General features: G+C 40.9%; 1 protein-coding gene and 1 long non-coding RNA gene across 2 annotated transcripts in view; one reads left to right on the forward strand and one right to left on the reverse strand.

Moving 5' to 3' along the window:
- Positions 1 to 15327: 15327 nt before the first annotated feature.
- LOC124183569 lies at positions 15328 to 16147 on the reverse strand. The gene is made up of 3 exons (XR_006871006.1): positions 16128 to 16147; positions 15929 to 16066; positions 15328 to 15483 (listed from the first exon to the last, which is right to left on the reverse strand). It is a non-coding gene; the product is annotated as an uncharacterized LOC124183569 (long non-coding RNA).
- A 2203-nt stretch (positions 16148 to 18350) lies between these two features.
- The window catches only part of LOC124183558 (laccase-5-like), a 29944-nt gene continuing 28808 nt past the window's right edge, over positions 18351 to 19486 (forward strand). The window contains exon 1 of the mRNA XM_046572195.1: positions 18351 to 18842. Within this exon, the coding sequence (XP_046428151.1) occupies positions 18725 to 18842 (118 nt within the window). The 5' untranslated portion in view covers positions 18351 to 18724. The remainder of the gene's footprint in view (positions 18843 to 19486) is intronic.

Below are 19486 nucleotides of genomic sequence, written 5' to 3' on the forward strand. Positions count from 1 at the left end.
CATTTGATTGACATTGCGACGCGATGGCGTTTAAAAATTCAGATTGTCAAAGAAAAGAAATAAATATTGGAATTTTTGAAAGCACCTACTTAAAACTAGCGTGTAACAAGCGTCTGGAAATCGCCGTTGATTCGAGTAAAAGTTAGACAGACCCGTTGCTGTAATAGATTGGTATTTATTTATCGAATCAATTGTTATTTCACGTGGCTTGCGGGTATTATATATGCACGAGTGAGCATGCCGGGTTTGTAATACATGGAAGCATCCGAACCGCGAGGCGGAGAAAAATGTGGGATAAATACCGGGGAGGAGACGAATAGCTGACTTGAAATACGTGTTCAAATTTTATGGAGAAATTTTTTTCTTTTAAAATACACCACACGCGATTCGACAATCCGTTTTGTTTACGATCACCCGATGAAGGGGCATCGAGGAAAGGCGATATAAATCACGATTCTAAGCTTATTATTCGTCTACTAACATTCAGCCAACGTTTAGGTCCGACAGGCGGCCGAAAAGGTCGACCTTTGATTTCTAATTTCTTTTCTTTACCGCAAAATGATAATGCAACACGAGTGCGGAGAGTTTCTTTCTTTCAATTCGTTTTTTTTTTTTTTTCTTCATTTTTCAACATTTTTTCTTCCTTTTTCCTTGTTGCGACGCGGAAAATTACGCAACAATATTTTACACACATACGTGTACGTACATTTACGTACACGTACGACAATGAGATTACGATGATTGAACGAGAAGAAGAGGCGGGGCAATAAGAAAAAAAAAAAAATTCATGAAGGTATAAAAATCATTTGACGAATCGTTGACTCTGAACAGGGTTAATTGTCGAGAAGTTATGGAATATTTGCACGTAGGTATCGCTTGTATAAGGAAGCTGATTTTCTTTCGCCTATATGTGGGGACCCTGTCTTATTAATGAGGTATTCGTTCAATGAAATACAATTACGTCGCGCCGAGGTATGCACGAGAGTCATTCACAGATTTCCCAGGACGCGAATAATTCCCATACCTCAGTATCCATCGGCAATCGGCAATCGGCAGCGATAAGCGGGGCGGCTCTTTTCGCCTTCGTTTTTACAGAGAAAGCTTACTTGTACACGTACGTATAAACACACGCACAGACACGGACACGCGTCTAAGCGTTATTGCACACTTAAAGATTCTGTCATAATTCCCTCCAATTAAACGCCCAAGTTGCCGATCAATACGAAGAAATATTAAGACGTTCCGCAACTAGATCGCTGCAGCTAATCTCCAACGTATAGAATTGAAAAGTTAATTTGTTTCAAGTAAAATGAAAATTATTACAACAATTTAGCATCGAATAATATTCTTAACGGCACCGGATCACGTAACGAAATACGCAGTTTGCTTTTTATTTCTAAAATATCGTTCAAACCTTGTTTCATTATCCAACATTATCGACAAATTATTACCGATTCTTTGCTGCTTCTTCTTCTTCTTCTTCTTCTCAACGTTGCAGAAACGAAGAATTTTTATTTTGTCATAGATAAATCCTAGAACGATATAGTTATTAATATTTTTTTTTTTTTTGTTTCGTTTTATATAATTCTAAATTCTTTTTACCACCTCGCGAAAATGTTGATAATTTTCACCCGAAGTAACGAAATTTATCTCCGACGATATTAACGTTAATTTTTTCAAATTTCAAAAGGCGAAACGTACATATACGAGTATAACATAATACGCTGTAACGCATTGCGCAAAGGGTTGAAAATTTTGTCTTTAAAAATACAGCCGAGCGAGCGGGTTTGCGACTGTAAATCGTTGACCGAATCGACTCGAACGGTTAGCGCTGCACATGCACCGCAAGCTGCATTTACCTTGCCATAAAGTGAATTGGTTTTACGCGCAGCTACCGCGGGCAAAAAGCGTCTGTCGGGCGGTCGGTATTATATTTTATTATCCTTACTGCACCAACCGCACTTATCGAGACGGTTGAGAAGTCGGCTGCATAACTCGAGGATTTGCCAGTTCGGTGCAGGGATTAATTCGATCAGTGAAAATAGTTCGCCAATTATTCGGCATAAAATCGCTCGCTCAATTTCGCGAATATGCGAGAGACGGCTGACGTACGATTGATTCGTGAAGAGAGAGAGAGAGAGGGAGAGAAGGAGAAGAAGAAACCTAAGTTTTTTGACTTTTCTTTTTTTTTTTTTTATTTTGCACTAGGGCATAAATCACATGTTTTAACCCACGTGCAACGGGATTGTTGAAAAAAAAGAATGAAATTTACAACTATATACGGGTCGTTACATCGAATGAATGCGCAAAAGCTACCAGCTTAACGCTGGTCACCCGGAAACCACGAGCAGCAAAGGGTACTCAAACTGGCGCAAGAATCACGAGGCGCACATAGATGAGAATTTTAAATAGTGTAAAAGGAGCAAATGAAATTAGCGCATTCTTACCGGTTGATGGGCAAATAATTTCGTCCCCGTTTTTTTTTTTTTTCTTATTCTTTCCCCTCCACGATGCTTCTTAAACGGACGACTGGGTCTAAACGATATTTACACGGCGATTGAACAGATAATAAGTGGCGTCGAAGAGAGGAAATGGAGTTGCGAAAAGGATTTGGCACGAAATGGAAATAAAAAAAGTTTCAGGTTTGTGGGAACCTGAGATTTTTGTTTCTTGTCTTGGTGTTTTTTTTTTTTTGCTTTCCTTTCTCTCTTGCATACGCACACAAAAAAACAAAAAATACGTTCGCACTCGTCGTCTCGGAGATGAGAACGAGAACGAAATTCGTGGCAAATACGGTTCGACCGTATATCTATGTATACGTGTACGTGTGAGAATAATTTGGAGAAAGTAAACGCCCGCGGTAAACGGAATATCAAATATTTCACGTTATGTTAAATTATCCCTCACCTTTCTGCGGCTACCAGATTATAAGTTCAATCAGACTGCCCATTTAGGGCCTCTGGCGTAAATTCTTTCGAATTAGATGCGAACGGTCGACTCGTGATCTCGCTATTCAACGACTCTGTGGATATACTTGACTCGAAAATTCGTGACGTGACTCGATAATCCGCGTGATGCTCGATCGAACGATTATTATCCGCATTAACACTCGTCCAATCAGGGTACTTTGTACGGAACTGTGTTTGAAGCGAGCAGCGTTTTATGCGTTTTGATTTTCAGAGTGGTTATATTGGTTAGTTGGGCTTGAGATTTTTGACGCAAAAACTGCGACGTAACGAAATTGGGGCAGGGTTGAAATTCCGAATTTGAAAAGTTTCGAAAACACCGAATTCCAAATTTTTTAGCGGCTAAAGTTTAAGTAAAGAAAGAACAGTTTCATTAAACATCGAAGTTTGAAATGGTCCAAAAGTGCAAAATTCTGCAAGCTCAAAATGCCGAAAGGGCGTAACTCTGACAAGTCAAAGTTTTGAAAGTGCGAAAATGAGAAAATTTCAAAATCTGAAACATCGAAATTCCGAATGATCGAAGATTTCCAGTTCCGGGAATTTCTGGCTTGGTGAAATTTCTCTCCTTTGAACTTCCTTTGTATTGAATATTTGATATTTTTACGTTCGGAATCCTGTTAACTCTGATTTTCGGTTCTTCTGATTTTTTATATCCACTCGTTGAGTAAACTAGGCAGTGCGAGTATATTTTAACTTTCGGAATTTAACTCTGTCGAAACTTTATTTTTCGGAACTTTGCTCAATCGTAACTTGAATTTTCGGAATATTGCATTTCGAAACTTTGTTGTCTCTCCAAAGCGTGATTTCTTTACATTAATTTTCGCCACCAAATAATTCGAAATTAGGCGCTTTCGAAACTTTTCGAATCCTGAACTCCAACCCCGTCCCATAAAATTCGCTTTTTTCGTGCCTCTGTATAACGCAAAATCATTCGTTACTCTCGGGTTCCGACCCGAAATTAGCAAAAGCACTTTGTCGAATCTTTAAAAAATCCTCCAAAGTCCTTTGAAGTCATTAAAAATATTTGGAATCTTCTGAAATCTCAAAATCAGAGCTGTGCACCAAAATTGCCAAGTGATCAAGCCTTCGTGTGTTCTACGCTTAATTGAGGGTGGAAGAGGGGGAAAAAATCGAACTTTGTGACCAGAATTAGACTCGCAATGTCTCGCGTACAACGTACCTCGCATACTCGCTGATGGTGCAAGCTCGCCTGAAGATTTATCACTCCAGGTATACAAGATACGTAAGCAAAGTTTCTCGAGCATATACACGCATGTCATTACGGTGCAAATATTGCTCGAGGTGCACATTATACGCATCGTAATAGCTGCCGTCGTGCATATGTCGTGATAATTCACACTTGCTAACCAGAAGAGAGTACGCGCGTGGATCGCGGAGTGCGCTGCAGAAATTACGCAAAGCAATTAACCCGAAGGTATACAATTATTATACATTGACCTGTCGCGAATTTCAAAAACAAGAAGAAAAAATAAATAAAAAAAAAAAAAATTAAACAAATCTCTCAATCGCGTTTTTAACCCAAAGAATACAGAAATCCTCGTCCATTGTAATATCGTGATTACAATTACAGGATCACCGCAGGCGAAACGAAATTCTCACGTAAATGTCTCAAGACTAAAAATTTTGCAATTTTCGCATGAAATTTTTCATCCAGGTAGCGTATACAAATTCACAATTGTCGTTGAGTTATTCTTTCGCAACTGTATCATTATCGCTAGTTTCGAGTAGAATTTCAAGACTATTTAGCACACGCTTCAAGAAACTTGTAAGTATTTTTTTCTTTTTTTTTCTTTCAATTTTGTTCGGAAATTCCCGACTCGCTTTGTATATTCGCCGACTGAATTTGCCAATTTTGAGGTGTCGTCATATCGACGGTTCTTTTACGATCCCGTTTTAATCACCCGTAGATCATGGCGCGCAACTGAATCCACCATATATGCAAACCGAAAAATGTTGGAAAATTTTTGCCAACGGTGTCGCATGACGACGGTGAAAGTGCTCTGGTGGTGGACTCGACGCAAACAACCGTCTAGCGTGTTATTATTTGAAATTCCTAGCCGTCGAACGTATTTTGCATAAAAACTGTATCTCTCCTCTCTCTCTCTCTCTCTTTCTCTCTCTCTCGGCATCGCGCAGTTGGTACTGAAAACTAAGCTTCGGGCATGCACTCGAGAAATTCCGCCCGCGTGTCCGCTCGTGCGAAACTGATCGGCAAACCATTCCGAAGCCTTGCACATAAACACCAACGTAAATTATATTTCAAACCGTGGTACGCGGACAGACGGCTGTTTTTTTTTTTTTTCTTCAATTTTTATCGCTCCCGAATCAAACTCGAGGATGAAATATTGGCAAAAATTTGAAAGAGAGTTATCACGAGGCTCGAAGATTGCCCGCATAGACTCGTGTCGAATTTTTATTTAGTTATTTTTTTTTTTTTTTTTGCAAAATTTAAACCGTTCATAAAATCTAAAGATTTACGAAACGTTCTGGTTTCTAATCCGTATTTATTTGTCACAGATAATTTTCACTGCTCGAAGCAAAGGAAGAATTGCGGTTTTTTTTCTTTCTTTCCTTCTTATTATTACTTCTTTTAAACTAAATTAAATCAGCCAAGATTTCACATTTATGCTAATTTTATCTGCTCGGCTCTGGTTGTAATTACAGCATAATGTATCCGCGCGCTGTGATGATAAGAAAGTTAAACGAGAGCTTTTCTTATGTAGCTCGCGTTGTTTTTTTTTTTTTTCTTTTTTTTATTGTTATTTGTTTTATTTTTTTTTTCTCATCTTCTCAACGTGACTCTCGAAGTGCGTACAAAGACGTCGTCTTAACTACGGGTAAATATTGACACAGCTGCAGCAGCTACACGTCTGATTCGACCCAAAGTTTCCAACGCCAAGTCCCGCACCGCTGGCTGATATGAAATACCGAGGCTCGGACGTATAATCGCAAGCTCTGAGCTTATACGGATCGAATTTTTCCTTAGAATACTCGAACGGCGAAGATCTCGTGATTTATGATTAAATATTAGAAATAAAAGCAAAAAAGAGAAAAAAAAAACGAATTCAAAAATCCTTAAGCTACAAATAAGGATGTTTTTTTTTTTTCTTCTCACTCACCGTTCGAGGGAGAAAGAGAGAGAGAGCGACGAATGTTTAAACGTCTTAGACCAGAAGGCATAAATTTGTATTTTTAAATCACACGGACGTATCGTTTTCTGGCATCCCGGAAGTCGACGATGCATATAGGTATGGATAATTGATCGAAAACCCGGCCGGACGACGAGGTGCTGATCGATTAAATTTTATGACTGGTACAGCCGGCTTGATCGTGAGTACAAGAAACGTTGCTATAATGCGTTATCCCCCGACTCGTTTAAAGTTCGTTCGTTCGTTCTATTCGAGACGATAGTTGCAAGAGCCGGAGAGATATTGCCCGATTTAATCCACGTGCGAGAGCTGAAATGTCAAAAGGACAGATTCCTGTAGCGCAATGGCGTCCGATTACCGTCTGTATCGTCATAAAGATCCTTTATCGTGGCGGGTGGCGCGTGGCGCGTAATTCAGCGATTACATGCGCGATTTTTTCTCTTTTACCCACCTTCGGAGAGTTCGCGCGATTTTATCGGTGACGCGCGGCGTTTAATCGATCCTCGCGCAATTTGCGAGCTAAGTGAAATCTCGATAAGAGAAAAATAAATAAATAAATAAATAAATAAATAAATAAATAAATAAATAAATAAATAAATAAATAAATAAATAAATAAATAAATAAATAAATAAATAAATAAATAAATAAATAAATAAATAAATAAATAAATCAAAGAATAACAAAAAAGAAAAAAAAAACAAAGCAGCAGCTTGTAATTTCGCAATTGGCATGAAATCGCGTGATAAAAACGCCGATAAATAACCAAGAAATTGCTTGTAAAATGGCAAACTTCTGTCGGCACGTGTATGATTGAGGATATAGTTGTTGAAAAAAAAAAAAAAAATCACAACGCGTGTATACGAACCTTTCAAATTGCAATTGTAAAATAAGCAAACAAATCTTTCTACAATGTTTATTATTATTGCCAAAGTTTGCAGATTAGATATAAAAAAAAAAAAAAAATTAACGGAAGAAAAAAAAATAATTTTCAGAAACTGAAAAATTTTTGCAATATTCTTTTCGACAAGCTTCGGTTGTATTTTTTCAGATTTTTTTTTTTTTGCATTTATTATTGCTTCTTCTCAATTCACAACGAATCTCGAAGAGCCTCTTGGAACTAATGTAAAACCGGACAAGCCGGGTGAAAGAAATATTCAAACTGTATTAACGCTCTTTTATACGAGATAAATATTTCTCCTCGAGTATATTAATATACAATTACCGTACGATCTATTCTGGCCGATCCGGCACCTTGTAGATCATTCGTTAATCCGAGGATCGTTCACGGATTATTATGAATCACGTTACGCAATCGCATGGAGATGAAAGATGAAATAACGAGCCGTGAAGCTGGGTTAGTAAATGAATTAGAAGCGAGACAGTCGTTGAATAAATTCTGTAGGAAATAAAGCAGCCTGTCAAAAATCTGCCTATTCGCTAAACGGCGCCGATCGAACGAAGAATGTAAGCCGTCATCGGTGAATTAATGTTGCGATGCCGTTTACTGTAACGAATGTGTATCAATTCACGTTCATGCCCAAATTTTAATTTATTACAGGTTCAGTTTCCCACATTTCTATACAGCACCGGCGTTCAACGTTGCGTAATCCGTATCGCCGTGAGACGCAAATTATTTCAAACAGCTTATAATCATCTTGCAAGCCTTTCACCAACGATAAAACGTGATCGATTAATCCGAATTCGAGAAATTCGGCGACGAATCGATAGAACGAATTTTTGTTGCTCGATTTTTAATACCTGCCAAGCAATTTCTTATCATCATTCAACCCTGCTGTAAATAAATTAAATACATCGATAGATCGTTTTTCTTTTTAAATTTACGAACACCTGACGTTCGGAGACTCGGCTGTGTGATTAATCCGTAAAGGTACGAATCCGTGTATACGTGTATAATATATGAAAGTCGTGTCATGTACTTACGGCTGCTCGTTTACGCCTTTGCACATATAATCATCGGGCAATTTGTTCGACGTGTGGATGACGTTGATTCGCCAGAGGCCAAAAACACATCCCGGTAAATAACGCGTGATTTTAAACGCCACACCCGAGAACACCTCGCGTATAATTGTAAGACACACACCGCAGCTTGTCTCGCGTTCTATTATGTTTTCATAATTGATTCGCGTCTCGCGTAAGACACACATGTTTAAACGCACGTCAGTAATCAATCCGTCTTGAGTAACCGTTTGATTTTATACCCGCATATCGTATCGTATCACTTTGACAAAATGATAAGGGTAAATTAGGTATCAATTACCGAAGGTGTATGTTAATTGTTTCACACTGTCACAGGGGTAAATCAAACTCGCTCGCGTCAACCTCAGAGCTACGACAGAATCCTTCGGGGTTTATCACGGACCGTTTCGCTTCGCTGATCGCTAGCGATAATACTAGCACTTCTTCGCAACGATAATATTTTGACACGTTACTACCTCGATGTAAACACAGGCGTAAATGTTTATCTACAATCTAAGCCAATAGCAGAGTTCAGAGGGTAGAATACGCGTCGGAAAGTCAGTGTCGACGTGGCTTTCTTCGCGGATAGTGCTCTCGGAGGATTAATTGTTACGGATTGAAGACGAGTCGACATCTCCGATCAGGACTACCTCGTTGCTCCTGACAGGATCGAAGCTGCATCCGAAGGTGGAAAAGGATCTAAAATAGAAAACGGACAGTTTCATCCTTGAATACGATAAGGTGAGTGAATCGTAGGACGCACTGTTTTATCTTTGTTGAGGACGGGGAGGGGGGGTCGTTAATTCGGTGAATAAAAGACACTTTTTCAAACATTTTTATTACAAGATATAGCCAATGTATTTTAAATTAACCGATTAGAGCATTGTAGAGTAACATTTTAAGAATATTTTCTGAAAATTTTAGTGTAAAATATTAGAAAACAAACCGTTGCAAGCAAATCTCCGGAGACGTCTCGACAAAAAATTTGTTTTGCGGTGACGGTTGTAACTCATCACTGGGTCATCTAAAATCAAAAAATCAAATTTTTCAAATTTTTTTTTCACCGAATTAGCGATATCCCCCCCCCCTCCCCCCCCCCCCCCCCCCTCCCCTTACGATTAGTTCGTCAAAGTCAACAGCCGACATCGATTTCGTACTACAGACGCGTTTATCATACCATCCGACATTAGATATAACGTAATCGGTGCAGGAGATGCAGCGAATCGCGCACTGCACCCGATTATTAAACCGACCATGACCCAAATGATGGGTCACGTTCACGCTGCAATTTATTTACACGCCTGGAATATGAGAGGGGGAATAAATACTTGGGTAAGACTCTGGATCTGATTGCAACGAGTGAAAGTCCAGGCGTCTTGATGCAGTGCCGTTTCTACTCGATATACGCGCCGAGCTATAGGCCAACATGTTGGATAGGCGAGCTAGACTCGCGTCTGCACTGAGAAGAATTTCATTTGTTACAGTAACTAGAAAAATTGAGTAAAACAGGTATCGTTGAAAAGACTGTTTGAATATTGTTGGAATTAGGAAAAAGGAGGTACGCCTAACCATTTTGCGCTATCGTCGATCCTTTTTTGCTAATTGCGACGGAAAATCAGTTTGTGAGGTTTACGCTACTTTTTTAGTTAAACAAGGCTTTAACGTCAATTTATCGTTGCACGAGCGTTAAATTTTTGCAACAGTTGCAGGAAAATCTAGCAAGAGTGATCGTAATAAGAAAGAATAGTAACGGATACCAGACTTTCCGGTAACAGCTAGAAAACTCATTTTCATTTTCTATCTAGAACTATATTTTTCGATTGTGGTAAAAAATGAAAATAGTAATGGACTGAGCGGTAATCGGAATTAACAATTTCTCTCAGTGTGTATTGGCTAAAGTTAACAAGATAGTCACGTCGCGGCCAGAAGACTCCTGGCTGTGGGTAATAACAGAGGCTGAGACGCCGAGTTTTTCATTTTTTATTAACATTTTGCTGGACAAACCGCGCACTGCACGCAGATCCGTTAGTGAAACGCCCGTTTCGATTAACATTCGATTTCCATGACTCGGGTGGATTTAATTGGAGTGAAAATAAACCTCGGACGATGCGAAAAACGCCGGTTGAACCGATAACGTGTCATTTAGTCATTTCTTACCAACGACGCGAGGTCTCTGAACCGTAATGAAAATAAAAAAACTAGTGAACTAGAACTAGTGTGTACGATGATGAAGAGAAAAAAGAACACACTTGTCGTCTTAAATTACTTACAGACTTGAATTTTTGTGTTTTTGATCTTCTGATAGAAATTTCAAGGAGAAGAAAACGGTGCGTAGTGTATTTATGCTCCTTGTTGAAGTTCATTTTTTTTACACGCGTGAAAAGGTTGTGAAGAATTCTAACTCGGGGTAGCGCAAGAGTTATATGCAATTATAGATTGAAGAAGATAAAAATCTAGAATCAATCAAAAACCCTAAAAATTGTTGAATTTTTTAATTCGTATAATTGTACGAAGTTGCCGGTGAATAATGACCTTAAATTTTATTCAAACATCGCACTAATTCTCACAATGAGATCTAATGAGATAAGAGATGGCCGGTTAATTGATGTTATGAAGTTAAAGTTCACGCCTCGTTTACATCGCATAGTTATTTTCTCACTCAATTACGTTACGGCTAGAAAAAGAGTAAAATCTAACAGTTTGAATACCAAGATGATGCCGACAACTATTGAATGTATACCTTAACATTACCTAGCAGAATACTAGAGTTGCCGTGAACTTAAACTTTCCGTTTTCGATTCAATATCAAGAATTTTTCTTGATCGATCATTTTAGAAGTCGATGTAATTCAAGTTTGTCAACACTTTCATTGGTATTTCATTTACTTCTTTGATAAGAAACGTTTCGACTTTCCGATAAACAATCCATTGCAACATATATTCTTACCATTCAAATCATTCGTCAAGTTACGAAAAAATTACATGTCCGGTTAATTTGAATTCCTTATTAAATATCAGATGCGTGACCAATTATTCAATGACATAATCCGATCGATATAAAACTACAGGAATCTGGAAATGAACCTGAACTATCGACGGCGATCATATCTGGTACATGTACTCCAATATATGATGCAATAGATCAGTCGATTTTAGAAAAGTCGTTTTTTCTGCGTTTCTCATTGAAATCCATGACTTACGATTACCAGAAAATTCTGAAAAAATCATCTTCCACCAATTCAGAAAAAAACGCAATTTTTCCACCTCTAGATCTTTTTCCCAAATGTACAGTTTCCGAGTCGATGAAGATCAGATACAAAATACCTACTCCTAAGCGGCAGATGAAAAAAATCTAGAAAAACTAGAAAATGTATATTAGCTGGAACAAAAGTAAGAAATAAATCGGCTACCAATTCGTTGGGAATCGGGGTCAAATCTTATTCAAATTAATTTGGACTACCTCACAAATAATGCGATAAGAATAACTTTGGCACAAGGTATAAAGATTATTTCAATTTTACATTTTCGGAGAAAACGTTTCAAGTTACGATTTTATTAGTTCTATAAATACGCAATGTATAGGGTAAAATGTATGTAATAGGGTAAAATAATTGATTCAAAAAAAAAAAAAAAAGAAATACCGATATTTGGCCCAACAACATAATTGCAACTGAATCGCAACGATTGAAACGAAACACGCACGTATTTCGATTCACGGAGTTTTACATAACGTTTTCAATAATGAAGTTGATGCCTGCAGCTCAACCTGCCAGTTGGTCAATGTCCCGCCAATTATTACCGCCGCGTAATTGCCTTTCTTGACTTTCAACAGCGTTGATACTCGTAACGAGGGTGTGAATCACGCCACGGTGAGCTTTACGCTAATTGTGCAACATGCGCTTACACGATAGCCAAAACCGTTTGCCAGGTTATTCCTGATGTTCATTGCCCAATTATCCACCCGCCGATTCGATCTGTAGAAATTGTTGTGCTCCGTGATTTTTCGAAAGTGCATGTGAAAAATTGAAGGAAATTTTAATCTCGTCAATGGTAAAATTTTTTATTTTACCCCGAATTGCGGAAAAGCTATGAAAACGGGATGTCTTGATAAGTTTTGTCAAATTTTTATCGTAAAAGAAGATTTTGTTTAAAGAATAAACTCGAATGAAATAAACAAATTTAACGAGAATCTTTATCTTCGTTGCAATTTTTAACGAATCTTCGTTAAACTCGGTATTCAACTTTGTCTTCACCCGTTACCTGATTATCCTTATAATTTCTTTAGTGTAATTTATTTTTTAGCGCGTATTTTATTTTTCTTTAATCCCTGAGTGTTAGAAAATTATCAAAGAAGATTGAAGCAGGGTTAAATTATAATCACCACGAGTGAAATTATTCGAGAATTCGAATTTTCAACGACGACGAGATGACACACGTGCAATCAAACTGTAAACCGTGAAATGGTTATTTGAAATGAATTCGAAGCGATTCTTTGGCCCGAGGTGTTCACACAATTCGTCGAATTTCTCGTCAAGCTTAGCGATGCGGTAACGAAGTCGATTCGGACTATTTGCAATTCTGCTTCGTTTTATTTGATACTATTTTCTTGTCGAAAGGACGTCAAAGCTTGCATCATAGGCGAGCGCGTACGTAACGCACATAACATGCTGTGCGTCGAAACCCCATCGCGTATATATAACAGTGTTTACATAAAAAAAAAAGATATGTTAATAATCGGTGGGTAACTGACAGCGTGGCGAGCCGCCTGCTCCCAACCGATCACGATCAAAACTGGTTTTGTAATCAGCTTAGATTTTATTTAACCAGATGAATATACGCTGCAGCCGCGTGCGGCATGCACGGCAGTGTCAAAACGCTCCGCGTTGCATAACTCAGCCTGGTTACTTGGATTGAACGAAAAGGATGGCGGTAAAAACTAGAGAAAAAACAAACGACCGATAAAAAAAAAAAATTCAATTTCAATTTCAACTACAATCTACCGTAAATCGAATCGACGGTAAATCAATTCCATATAACGAGATTGCAAAAAGTATCCTCGATCGGTGTACACATGTATTATAAGTTTTAATTAACTCGGAACGTTTCGTCCATGCGACACTTTACAGAACGCGAGATACGCGATAGTGAAAAGATATTTCTGAGAATAAAAATAAAGTCTGCAGTTCGCACGAATTTTACATGGATTTAACATTATTACGAATTCGGGAAGTCGGTGTTTTACCGCTAATATGGGTGAAATTTATACCAGCGGGCAAATTTCTACGGGGTGCGCAAAACAGGCGGTTCTTGTACAACGGTGTTGAAAAATTTACAATTGTCCTTGGTATTATCCCCAGCTTTGGAAACAATGAATAATACGATAAGAATCGCTCGTAAAGCTCGTAAACTCGATTAAATTCAGCGCGTTGTCTGCCTTCGGCTTACGAATTGCCTATACATATACATATATGTAGAAAGTGGCAAGAGATTGGGAAAGTATATTAGAGGCATGGGAGTCCGAAGCTTATTAATAACTACGCCGCATGCTTTATGCAACATGTACCGATGTGTAGATAATCTGGAGCAGGAACATTAATCGGTATGCAATTCCTTAGGGATATTCTGTCGGGGGAATTTTGACCCTTTCCTCTGCGTGAGTCCAGGTATTTATTAACGTTATGGGTATAATTGTATTAAAATTCGCTAATGATCAAGGCTTGCAGAGTGTGTGAGTGCGTATAACTTGTACCTGGTTACACGCGTGTAATGTCGTAAATCAGTTAGGCTTCTGATTTCACTAGGTTAATTACCTACCTATCTCGCGGTTGTTTTGTTCAAAATTTCCTGCGGTGAATACAGGTACGTTCACAACCGCTGCTGCTTGACCGAATTATACAGGTGCGTCGTTCTACAGGAGTTGAAAAAATTTTCACCTCACACGCGTCACTGACGCATTGACATCTGCAACTGGAATTTCCGTAGAGGTTTGGTCCCGAATGAAATTCTGCAAACTATGAAAATGAGGTATACATAATGATGTTACATTTTCAAAATTTTATACAAGTCATTAAAATTTATTCGGGTTTAATTTGTATCTATAATTGTGTGACTGAATGCTTGAAGGAAATTCAGAATTGGAATTTATTATCAAGCTCCAAAGTTTTTTTTTCACACGTCACATAGTCGTGAGTGTACTTAAAACCTTAGATATAATGATAACGTATACGGATGTACAGAGACCTGAAATTCATCAATCATTGCCGAATGTTCGATCCGGTTTTCCACGTACCAAAATACAGCTACTGTGAATTATCCAAAAATTGCAATCGCACAATAATCCGAATACACAAAGTGAGCAGCGGTAGCTTCTTTAGCCAGTCACGTCATCGTGTCGTAATCGCATCGTAACGTCAATTCCAATTTTAACCGATGACGAGATAACAAAAAAAAAAAAAACAAAACCAATTCGTCGAACCGTTTTGTCACTTAGTATATAACGAGTACGATGTAAAAATTTCGAAGCTATAAAAGTTGCGCGATAATTCAACTGATCCACTTTCCTACGTAGATCCGAATTTTTGTTCTCCGCCTTTCATTTTCTTCCTACTCTATTTGATTCCTTTTTTTCTTTTCTTTTTTTTTTCGGTTCTCTTTCCTTTACGCAACGGAATTTATTCATGCTAATTAATACTCCGTCAGTCACTTTCACGCGGCTTCATCTCGCGATAGATTCAACTGTAATAAAGCAACCGGTGACCCATAACCAGCAATGGGACCGCTTGTCTGTCAAACCTCTCAGTGACCACGCGCCCCGGCGAATCGACTACCAGTTCCATTCCTTGATTATACAAAAGAAAAAGGATCCTCTGTCCCGGCTGCCTCGTGTCTCCAGCCATTGTGTCGAGTTTTGAATGGCTCGCGATAACGATCCAAGAATTGTCATGGAACTGCAGGTTGCTGGCCGCGGATCGTCGAATCTGTTTCGCACTATTGGTGATCAAGGTTACTCAACGGATTATTATTGTCGTTGCGTAATATCAGCGACGCGTGACCGCGACTTCTGATCGTGAAATTCGAAAAAAGGAAGAAAACAAAAAAAAAAAAAAAACATTCCAGAAGTAGAAAGAGGAAAAAATAATTCAATCTAGATAAATATTATCGAAACAAACCCCTCGATTCCGATCATACTTTTCCAAAGGATATGCAAGCACCGTTGCAAATGTGCAGTTACCATTTTTGAACCTTCACTCAGTCCACTGACCTCCAAAGCTTCATCTGGGTAGGTACGATATCCATGTGCGCTAAGACTGCAGGACAATGACTAGACGACCTTTACCGCAGAAATTCATCAGAGGTGCAGATCAGGTTCTCTGAAAACCAATACTGGAGAACGGTTAAAACGAAGCGTAATATATAGGCTCCCAGATGAATTGGCGAAATGGAATTGGGCCTGATGATATGTCTCGAGTATAACGAACTGTTGGTTGATAAAACGATGAAACGGAGGCGAGGACAGTGTCACTTGAAATCTTTGAAAACCCTGCGAATCATTCGAAATCTGATGGCTGTGTGAATAATGATTTTAAATATTCCGATCTCTCGAATACGAGCACTTTGTCCGAAAATTGCAGGATAGGTTTCATGACCCAATCATGCTGTAGGTACCTCCATTGTATACGAGTCTATTTCCCGTGGTCAGCAGTGATTCGTATCAGTCTGCGGGGGAAGGAGAAGTCGGGTCAATGAATCCGGGAGCTGATATGAGATAAAAAACGTCCTCGAGAGCCGAGATCCGTGTACGAACAATGATTATACCTTTGGAGAACCGAAGTCCAGACGCGTCGCTTCGGCAGCGTCGTTTCGGTGTTCCGCATAATTCGGCCTTCCAATTCTTGGGGGTAGAGTGACTCGGCTGTGATACGTTGAGTAACGAGCTCTTCCGTCCGTCTCGAGCTGCTGACAAAACGCGAAGTTCTGGGCGACGTCTTTTAACGAGAGGGCGGGTCGAACGAACCTTGAGATTGTTATCGATCGCGAAACTGAACCGCGTCTTCCGCATTCAGCTTCTGCGAGGTGCTACCGATCGAGCGATCGGACACACTGCGCATCGACGACTTGAAATCGTTGCCGAAGTTTCCAGACATCCCTCGACTTTCCAGATTTTCGAACCACTTGAGGTTACAAGTTATCGTTTCCAAACGTTTGCGAAATCCGCTTAGGAATCGGTAACGAAATATCGGACCAACGCCGGCCAGCCCAAATAAGTTCGTCCAAGGTTCCTCGAGATAAATGACCAATTAAACTAGCCGTATCTACCTTTTTATCTTTCGTACAAGTAATTATTCTGCCCGGTATAAGCATTACCGACTCATTGCGCACCCGACGTAATCCGCTCACCGACACCGATCTTAATCGGAGGTATTGGTCACTTGGCGAAATACGATGTTGGTACAAGATATCACCGCCCAGGAAAGTCGCCCGTACGCCAAATCGGATTTGGACAGTCCTTGCAATTGGCGTGGTCTACATTCTTCCGCGATTATTATAGCCGTTGTTAAATTTGTCCGACAGGAAATTTTCTGCCACGTTGTTGCGTCTTGATGATTTTTCAAGTCCCGTTCACCACCAGCTCGGAGAGAACCTTAGAGGATCCTTACTCTCTTGGATCCCGGTAGAAATTCCTGCACCTTTGTCTCCGGAGGTGAATTGTTTTTTGGTATTTGCAGCCGAGAAGAAGAAAAGAATCTTCTCGAATCTGATGCTGCACGACGATTGAAATCTCCCCTGATTATCTCGACCCATTATTAACGAAGGAACGGCTCGTTAGGCTCTCGAAAAAAATGCCGTGCAGTTGATGAATGCACAATGTACGATATACCCACGTGCGTCTCTTTATCGAACAAAGCAGACAACCGTTCACGTAACGCAGCTGTATGCTTGCAGGTTGATTAACTGCCGTGATCAGAGTATTGTGAACTCTCTCGTAAGAGATATCCGAACCGCGCCTGCATTTCACTGCACCATTTGCAGCAAAAAATTGGCACGATATATCGACCGAACGCGGAAGCGCGTTGGTTTAAATTAAAACTAGCATAGGTAAAACCTGAGAGACAATGTCGCGATCAGGCGCGTAGGCGCACACCGGCATGTTGATGGTCCAAGAGAAAGAAGAAGAAGAAAAAAAGTCGCCATTTCGAGTACCTACTACGCTAGGGTATCGATTCAGGAAAATTAGCAAGGCAGCGCGCGATCTCTTGGAAAGTAACGGATCAACCGACATATCCGTTCTGCCTCGATTTACATCGGTTTCGCTCGCTGCTCCAACAAATTCCCTTTCGATTTCTAACCGTGCAGGGGATTCCTCGAGCGTGGGTGCATGCCTCTCGACGATTGCATGCACTTAAGCTTTTCAAGCTGCACACGGACAGAGGCTGACTCCGAGATTAGAATGCGAGGCGTGGAGCTGGTCGCGTTTCTAAGTCGCAAGCGCACCTTGTATACACCTGGAAAGTCAATCACTGTGACAACGGACTGCTACAATTTCCCAGACATCGTTTCAAGCGCGGTTAACATCGACAAGGTCACGTTCCGATCCGGCGTGTCAAACACCATGGGACATTAGGCGCGGTAGGAGGAGTGGGCGAAAGCTTGTTGCATCTGGACGTTGAAGAGCGAGCGCGAAGACGCCGTGGAAATCGAAAGGAAAGGAAAATGGGTTCCCATTGTCAACGTCAAGGCGATAGTCGAAGGGTGTGGTCCTGGTAATCGCTGAAACGGGATCCCGTGGTTTTCCGCATCGCGTTACGGACGGCTGTTGCACGGCTCTAGGAAAAGGAAAGGTACCGTGCGATTGGTCGTGTAGCAAGTAGACTTTTAGTCCGGGTCTTGTCCCGGGGTCCGAGTCGCCGATGGCGCCCCACCTCCTGGTCTATCGTGGCCGAGCGGAGCTCCCTTCACCTTCGGAGGAAGTCCACCTCGGAATTCCTCATCGCGACTGCAACCTTAGCCCGAGCAAGAGACACGGGAGGCCCGGTCCTAGGCGAGCGTCCACCACCTCCACCGACTCCGCACCACCTTCGCAGGATAAACGGTACCACCACTTCCTCTTCTACCATCACCACCATACCGCCTCGAGAGCAACCACCACAAGCAAGGCTGCGGCATAGGCGAGTCAAAGCGCCAAACTCTCCTTGGGAACGGTTGCGGCCGTTCTTCGCCGTATCTCTCGAAAGGAGGTGAACGCGTGCGAATTTTACCATTGGCAGGGGGTATCGAGGGTAGGAGCCAATCTGGCGACAGCGGAGGTGGAGCGATAGGTATTAAATAGGCGAGCGACGGTTGGAGTTCGGGTAAACGCGCCGTACGTAATGGGTTGTTGGTATTTCGGATAGTGGTCCGTTTGTGGTGGCTCTTCGAGTTGTCGGTACCGTCGTAAATCGCGATAATTCCTCTCGTCGGCGAGGTTCGAAGGATCATCCGGTGCAGTGTCGCGGCTGCGAGTGACAACGAGTCCCGCGAATACCACCGAGAGCTAGTAAACTCAGTTACCGGTTTGCCAGTGCCGGAGTCAGTCACCAAGACGAAGTGCCCCAGGTATAAACCGAGAAAGCCATGCCGTCTACAAACGGCTGTCACCGCTTTGTCTGGGTCCTCGTTATCCTGGGATCCCTTTTCCTCGAGGACGTAGCGCCGGTACGCATCAGGACGAACACCGTCAAACGGAAGAAGGGTGAGTGGTACCCCAGCATTCCCAAAACTCATCATCCGTCCCGTTCCTCGTTACAAAGTGCGCGCCGTGCCGTTCTTGCCACTTACAACAGAGAGAGAGCAAGAAACAAAAACCAAAAAAAAAAAATGAAAAAAACAACGAACTAAGGAACGAAGCGTTTGGCGAACCCTTCCGAATCCGTATGCCTGGGCGTATATCCAGTATATACTCGATGATGCGAACGTGCATCGGACGCTTCTTAAGCGAGCTTGTTATAACGGGTCCAGGATGACGGAAGACTGTTACTACTAGAGTGTTGGTCAAGCTCGGCGTGAAATGCCGTAGCTACCAGAAACCTAGACACGGAACGGTCTGCCTACCTGCCTACCTTCCTGGTCAGTTGTTAACCTGCTCACCTACATGTCGCCTTCGTCGGTCATTGTCTCGTGCCATCTAGTCGAGGCATTCCGAAAACCAGTTTGTCCGATACGCGGACGCGTGTATTAACGGTTTCAGAGGGGCAGAAAACTTGTTTAATACAGTTTTGCAACCGTGCATGCAGCGTCAACGAACCCATCGCTTTGATTCCGTGCCTACTCGGGCGCCTACGGTTTGAATCGAAGAATTCGAACGAAGTTCAGTGTCAAAACTGTGCATTGGCCAAC

The sequence above is a fragment of the Neodiprion fabricii genome, chromosome 5 (assembly GCF_021155785.1).
Source record: "Neodiprion fabricii isolate iyNeoFabr1 chromosome 5, iyNeoFabr1.1, whole genome shotgun sequence".
Taxonomy (NCBI): Eukaryota; Metazoa; Arthropoda; class Insecta; order Hymenoptera; family Diprionidae; genus Neodiprion; species Neodiprion fabricii.